The following is a 7,887-nucleotide window of genomic DNA, read 5'->3' on the forward strand; positions in this document are numbered from 1 at the left end:
GGGGGAGGGTGTGGGGTGGGGGAGCTGAGGTCATGAGATAGATAACAATGGAGAGGAGTGAGGAGGGGGGGAAGTTAAGTCCTACCAACCTTCCGCTTTAGGAAGTTCTGGCCAGAGAAAGTTTCAGAGAGAAAAGCGAGAATAAAGAAGAATTTAACACAGAGAGCCAAACCAACAAGCCAAGATACAGAGGAGAGGTCCAATACTTATTAAAAACCTGCTATTAATAAATAAATTAAACAAAAATCCAGCAGAGATTCTCACTCATTAGAACGCCTCAAACACGACCAAGACACATTATTGGTTTAAGAGGGAGATCATAATCAAATCATGCGCTCACAGGGGAGGGGGTACAGTAAAGACGGAGCGTTTCCACACCTTCCAGCAGCTGAGAACTGACATTCACAAACTCCACCTTCTTCCTCAGGTACCGCTGGTTCAGCTTCCAGATGCAGGAGATGAAGGAGTTTTTCTCGGCCGCGCTGCTGGCCACCCAGCGGTACACCTTCTCAAAGTGGAGGTCGAATTCAGGGTTTTCCTGAACAGCGAGAGTCAGAAGAGGAGAGTGTGAGCGGTGAACGAGGTTCTGGGACAAGAAAAGAAAAGCAAGAGATTTCTCCGACCTTGCTCGCATCTTTGGCATCTACTTCTGTCAGATCTCGGAGCTCCCACGTCTGCTGTTGTTTGTAAAAGTCCCCTTTGTCAGACTTCTTCACCTTAACCACTTTGACCAGGATAGGCCTCTCTGTGGTAACTGGAGGAAGAAACACAAAGAAAACACAATATTTCAGAATATATTTCCCTTGTTATCAGTAACAGTTCTTCAGACTTGTTTTTCCTCTTACCCGTCGCACACAGGAAGCAGTTCTTCTTTTTCTTTCCCGCCTTGCAGACGTTAACGATGCCGAGGAGACGCTCGTCGTTGGGCGTGAAGATGTCCCTCTGGAGAGCATGCTTGATGGCCGTCATGGCGGATGCTGCCGTACAGAAGGTAGCAGGTGTTTATTATTGTGACGGTAAGAGACACACATCCATCATGCGAGCACGAACACTCGCTTTAAATTTGATTTACACGCCGTTTAGCCTCAATAGCATTTCCTTCCCCAGTATCAGGACAAAACTGAAGTTAGCATTTGATTTGCAAGCGACATTTTGATCCTTAACGTTGTCGGAAACTCACTTTAAGAAAGATGACAGTGAAACCTGCAACACATTGGAGATTTCACAGTTTTTCTTCACATCTAGACCACATTAGACCAGGTCCAGATCAAAAACCATGATACCTAGACTGGTGAAATCTGATCTAGATTATCCCAGAGAGGCCAGAGAAAGTTTTAGACTCGTGAAAACTTAATTCTATTTGTGAAAAGACTTAGACTTGTCAAATCCGGACTACATAGGACACGGTCCAGATTTGCCGGGGCGATCTCATGATTTTTGAATTTCACAAATAGACTTTAGTTAATAAATCTTTCACAAATCTGAAATTGAATCTCTGACTTCCCTGTGATAAAATTGTACATTGACCAGTCTAGGTCTGGTGGTTTTTGATCTGGACCTGGTCCAATGTGAAGATTGTTTTTGCATTTTCACAAATAGAATACAGTGTTTTAAAGAATATTTAGCCTCTCTGGGATAATGTAGTCCAGATATGAACAGTCTAAGTAGAGTGTTTTAGAATGAAACCTGGTTCAATGAGGTCTAGATGTTTAGCAGTTTTACTAATAGAATAAAGAGTTTGACTTTTAAAGAGATTCTGGCTTCTCTTGAATAATCTAGTCCAGGTACGACTAGTCTAGGTATGATGATGTTTGATCTGGAACTGGTCCAATGCGGTCTAAAAGCAGTGATATCAGCTGATATCCCCTCTGACATGGATGTTTTTTAGTGTTTAACAATGCAGCATAATCTTGTCTTTACTCCATGTTTCTATTTAACATTGTTATCCCTTATTATATTTGCTTTGCGTGTGTTGAATTTGTCTTGTTAGTACTTGACAATGTAGTACAAGAGTCTCCTGAATGATGATACTACATATATTGATAATCTCACTTCTTTCATTATTTCTGCACGCTTTGTAAAGGGTCAGTATTGCATAACTTTGTAAATGTAATCTTATATTCTGTTTTTAGGTTCACTTTGTAATATCTCTCCTGATGACTACGGATGAAAAGTAGCCTCTTGGCTAACTGTGGAGCATTTACAGCAATGTTTTTATTAATGTGCACTGTCCCTTATTAAATAAACCAATAAATAAGCTAACCTACTTCACAACATTGACCAGAAATAGCACAACACGGTGTTTAAGTCTGCGAACTTTGGACTTAAGAGTAATAAAGCACCCTAAAAAAGCACCTTTCCTAAAATAAATGTTGTCCTCTGTGTCTGTTAGCTAGCTAGCTGTATGCTAACGCTCCTGCTAGCTTCGAGAGAGCTAAGCTAGCTCCCTGTTAGCATCCATGACGCAGAGCAGGCGAAGGTTTGACCACATAATATAATATTCTACTGTGATTTTGAATCGAAATGCACACCGTCAGTATTATAACAGACAGATGTAACGTTATGAATTCATAAGTGTTGCCTACCTTGGTTTATCAGCCCAACAGCCCTCTGCGAAGCACCGCCCTCTCTCTTCCGGGTTCGGACGTCACGTGACAGCGACAGTGTCAACATCCGCCCTGATCCACTCACAGAGGCAGTAATAACCGTAGACTGTGGTAATAACACATTTATCAGTGCTGTTCTCGAACACTTCATGATTATATGATACAGTTGTGTAGGTACGATATGTAAACGTTGACTCTTATTGATAAAGCACATTCTGAATTTATTAAATGGCATATTTCCCCAAAATTCAGATTATTCATAAGGTTTACCCGGCAACAGAATTTATATATTAAAAAGTAATTGAAGTGTACCTTTTGTAATGTCACAGACTCATGTTTTCTCATGCCCTGTTGATTTTGGGTATACAAATACACTTTTCGGTAAATGACATTTCTGATATTTGAATTTAAACTCGTCTATTTCTGACATGTTTGATATGATCATTGTTATGGGTGAATATCATACTCGTTGTAGAAAGTGGAGAAACACAAGCCCTCCTGTGTTTTATGAATGATTTTAAGCTGTTTTTCTTATCATTTGCAACAAATGACTAATAAAATAGCAACAAAGATTTGTGGGGAAATATCGCGTCTCTTTGTTCTTGTCTATGCGTCATGATGAAGAAATTACTGTTTATTTATATATTTCTATGAATAATTTCACATAAATCCCCCTTATTTTTTGAATTATATTTCATTTATTTTGATAACGTTTATATTGTATTAAGTATTGTCTTTGAGATCTTATATTAATGTGTGTTCAATAAATTGTATTTAAAAAACACACAGAGGCAGTACAATGTTGCTGCGCCCAGTTTCCTGAGGTGTCTTGATAAATGTATACAAACATATAAAAAGTGTATATATTAGTTATTATTTACATGGATTAAAATAAATGACGCTGCTTCTTTTTCTTGACCTTTAGGTTCTGAGTCCTTGTGTCAAAATCTAGTTTACGGTGTAGATTTTATGCTCATACTTTTTACATATTCCTTAATTAGTTTGTGTTTAGTCAAATTACCACACAGCCAATCTGTAGTCAGGAAGTATTGTAACGCATTAAAACTACATAATAAGGCATTGGTGTTCACAAAAACCTCACACATACACACATACTGTTATTATTTCAGATTTGATCAAGGCCTCAAATTCTGGAGGAACTGATGACGGATGCAAATGTGCAACGTAAGTAAGGACGACATAAATGCATGCAGACTGTGTCGTCTATCGTCTTTCAGAGTTTTGGAGTTGATTGTTTTTTAAATGTATGAGGTTATGCCTGAAAAAGCCATGTTGCATTCATAAATGACCTTTTTAGGCCACCAGGTGGCATTGTTAATCCATATTATAGTTATAATTCCTGCGTGTCTCTTTCCTTCTTCCACCCGTTCATGTTTTCCTGAAACATTAAAAGTGATTAAGCAGCTGTGGTAAAAGCCCACAGAGGCTTCCGGGGACTGAATGTCAACACAGCGAGGCGGGAAAAAGAAAGTCCCGAGTGATCCTCAGACGACGACGTCGCCTCGAGGTCCTCACTGTCTGCTTGTTGAAGTCATTCTGCAGAGACAGCACTTGATTTCCCAGCTGGTGGATGAGACGTTCACTGTCATCGTTCACGGTTTATTGCTGCCTGTGACGTGTGAGCTCGTGAACTCATGCACATACAGAGATATCCTCTTTAGATGATTAACATCGAGTCCACATCCGTGCTGAAGGTCTCTGCGGTGTCTTTCAACGGGCGGGAATGACATGAATGTCCCTGAACATCACTGTCTTTGCTCCAGAAGCGGGAAACGATGTGACTGAAGCTCATGGATGTTGTGTCGACATCTTGATCTGTGTGCTATTATGTTATCTGACAAAGTTATCGCTTTAATATTGAAATAAACACACAACATTATCTTTTACCGACAGAGAAGACAGTGGAAGAGTTTACAGTGACTCCAGCTGGTACAGGTTTTATTTTTATGGACATTTTAACAGATTTTCGTAGAGTTTTTTTAAAATGGATGTTCACAACAACATGAAGATACATATTTTACAAGATTCTGACATGAAAATCATGACTCTATTAATATTTAATCAGCAAGTGTACATTTATTTTTTTTTGCATTTAAAAAAATAATGATTTGGTTATAGAGTATACAAAAAAATGACAAGATAAGAATAAGAATAGAGGAAATAAAAGACATGTTTACATAAATCTCGCTGTCCCCATTTTATTTGATTAGTCGACTAATCGGTCATTTTGTTCTTCGTCATCTAGGATTACTTTAGTCGATTAGTCGTTTTTTATGCTTTTTACATTCTGAAATAATTATTTTCAAGAACCTTATGAGCACATTTCTGGTAAACACGAGATTTAAAGTGATGCCTTTGTGTGATTCTTTGTGGAGAAACTCTGTTTTACAGATCTGAAGATTAAATTGATTAGTCGGTAAAGTCGTGAGTGTTAGTCGAGTAAGAACTTCTTTGGTTGAGGACAGCCCTAATAAATAAATATGAATATGAATTAATAGGATATAGTTGAACGATAACTGATAAATTCAAGTCATTGTAGCAATAAAGAAGGAAACAACACACACATTTGTCTCAGTTGTCACATCCAACCGGAGGATCATTAGAAATGTTTTTTTCTCATATTTATTCAAAGATATGAACTTGATTTCTGCTTCTCATGGTTATTATTTTCCATTCCATATATTTCATTTACAAGATACTTCCATTTGGTTAGAATCAAGTTATTATCTTTCAAACAAAATCCCTCGTAATTTATTTAATTATCACGGCGTTAGAATGCTTCTTCTTGATCTGTGCTGGTATTATAGTAGGATTAGTGTGTTTTTATTTAGATAAATACCCCAAATATTGAAAGACTTTTTGTGTTCTCTCCAATAGTTTGAGTTAGTTGTTTTTTGTTGAGAAATCTTCATCCATTTCCTGTTCGATGTAAATATTTTACCACTTTTTTCCTTCATTCAAGAAACTAATATTTCTCATGTTCGGGTCATCATGTCCATGAAATGTTTTTGAGCCCACTGTAACATGTAAACACTGCGCACATCCCATGCACACACATTACAAAACAAACAGCACCATTATCTTTCCTGTAGTCATGATTCTCCCATTCTGGCACTTACTGTCTACGTATTCTGTGAATGTCAAAGGTCTGCAGTCAGCGCTGACGTTCATCCTCCTACAACAGACTGATGTCAGCACAAAGACATGTAGAACTAAAGGAAGCCTGCTTAATGAAGCATTAAGATGCAGTGTGTGTTGAGGTGAGAATTCATTTTAACTATCATGTACAATTTAACCTCTGCATTTACTGTTTTTATCAATCGTTGACACACTAAAACGACACATAAAGCAAAACTCAAAGAGCAAAACTCTGAACGTTTTCTGCTTTAAACCTAATCAGCACTTCAACCTGACACTTTCTTTGTCTCACACTGGACACAGTTCTCTGCAGAAGACACAGGAATCTGACATGAAGTCAAAACACTGACATTCAAAATGTCACACACATGAACCAAACACCTGACTGCTCCATGTAGACTCATTAATCAGGTTGTGTAACTGAGTAACTGTTCCTTTTTTGTTTCCACAAATGTTCTTTGATGCCTTTATGTCATATATGTTCTATATAGAACATGTTCTGTCTTGAAGTTTGGTGCAAAATGCAACCTTTGGAAATGCATTGATGTGATGATTGATTTGAATGTGGACAGAAGTAAATATTCTCATCAGTCTGCAGTGAGTACTGTTCTTGTGTGTTGTGTTTGTTCAATACACTCATGTTCTTTCCTCTAACTATGTCTCTGAAAACTCAAACTCAAACCAGAAAAGAGGAAACGTTAACATGTTTTATTGAGCAGTTTTGTCACCGTATGGTTTATTAGATCTGATTCTCTTTGAACCAGCTCAATAAAACACTTTTAATACTTTTACTTTTCTAATGATGTATAGTATGGGATTGGTTTTTATCAGAAACATTGTTAGAGTGAAGTACACTAAGATATTGACCAAACACAACACACAACACCGGTATACTTACTGCACACTGATACAAATATTTATTCATTTCCACATTGTAAAATCAATCAATACATCAATGCATTTCCAAATGTTGCATTTTGCATCAAACATCAGGACACAACGAAATCTAAATAGAATATAAACACAGCAAAATCAAAAAAGAGAAATAAAAGAAACCATGAATTACAGGTTCTTTTTAAATGGCCAACACATTGGTGAGAACAGGCCTCTCGCTGCCATGTTGACTTACACTGTTGTTGTGAACAGTTATTAACCTGCATTCTGTGTTAAAGTGCTTTCATCATTGACCAAATAATCGATGGGTGTGGCATTATGAATGGCAGCGTTTCAAAATGGCAAACGAGTGACTTCATGTCAGATTCCCTGAAGAGAACTGCGTGCAGCCTGTTGCGCCATGTTGAAATTGCAAATTGGATGCAAAGCAGAGCTTCGTAGACTCGAGCTGAGGTTTTGCTCTCCGAGTCTCAATAATTGTGCTTTACATTTCATTTCCGTGTGTTTGCAAATGAAAGAAAAACTGTAATCAATCGCAAAACAACACACTGTAAAAGGACAAACCAGCTTTTCCCGCTAAGCCGCCCCACATGAACTTGCCGCGGCGGGCGTGAGGAAGCCCTCGGCGGACGACATACAGATGTCACCAGCAAACAAAAGGGGCTTTTGGTGGCGGGTGGGGCAGCGTCGGGGGACGGCGATTACATCTGTGTGATCTACGTTTGACATTAACACGGGTGATTAAAGGCGGATAGCATTTTCTATTTGTGTTTGAAACCAGAAGCGCTTGGGTTGCTATCTGGATGGCATTTAGTGCAGCCCTTTAAGGAGGCATCACCAGGGTTCTTTTATATTTGTTTTATGGTCAGCGTGGCAAAAATAAACACCGGATTAAGATCTTCATATGTTCAGGCTGACTTATGATATACTGTAACTAATCTTACTGTGGCTTCCATTATTATCTTATTACGTATGTTATGCAGGATGATGGGTATAGATGCCTGAAATAAGGTCTCTGGGTAAAACAAGCTTGAGAGATCCTGTAATCACTATAATGACAAACGTTCTCAAAACATTAGTTAGTGTCTCAACATACTTTTAAATCATTGTTTTGAGATATCAAGTCCCTGCTTTTGAGAGTCATTATTTTAAGAAATTAGTAATTAAGTACTTTGAGAAAATAACTCATTATGTTGAGATACTAACTCATTATGTTGAGATACTAACT

At 38.0% G+C, this 7,887-nt stretch overlaps 1 protein-coding gene across 4 annotated transcripts in view; it reads right to left on the reverse strand.

Annotated features, from left to right (window-relative positions):
• Positions 1–2,646, reverse strand: part of exoc1 (exocyst complex component 1) — a 12,060-nt gene extending 9,414 nt beyond the window's left edge. For 2 of the 4 annotated variants that reach the window (XM_031868341.1, XM_031868339.1), the window contains exons 1-5: positions 2,586–2,646; positions 846–977; positions 624–754; positions 379–538; positions 90–107 (exon numbers count right to left, since the gene is read on the reverse strand). In XM_031868341.1, the coding sequence (XP_031724201.1) occupies positions 90–107; positions 379–538; positions 624–754; positions 846–969 (433 nt within the window). In that variant the 5' untranslated portion in view covers positions 970–977; positions 2,586–2,646. The remainder of the gene's footprint in view (positions 1–89; positions 108–378; positions 539–623; positions 755–845; positions 978–2,585) is intronic. The other 2 variants (XM_031868342.1, XM_031868340.1) reach the window with 1 other exon arrangement.
• Positions 2,647–7,887: the final 5,241 nt, after the last annotated feature.

The sequence above is a fragment of the Anarrhichthys ocellatus genome, unplaced genomic scaffold (assembly GCF_004355925.1).
Source record: "Anarrhichthys ocellatus isolate YVR2014 unplaced genomic scaffold, GSC_Weel_1.0 scaffold42, whole genome shotgun sequence".
Classification (NCBI taxonomy): Eukaryota; Metazoa; Chordata; class Actinopteri; order Perciformes; family Anarhichadidae; genus Anarrhichthys; species Anarrhichthys ocellatus.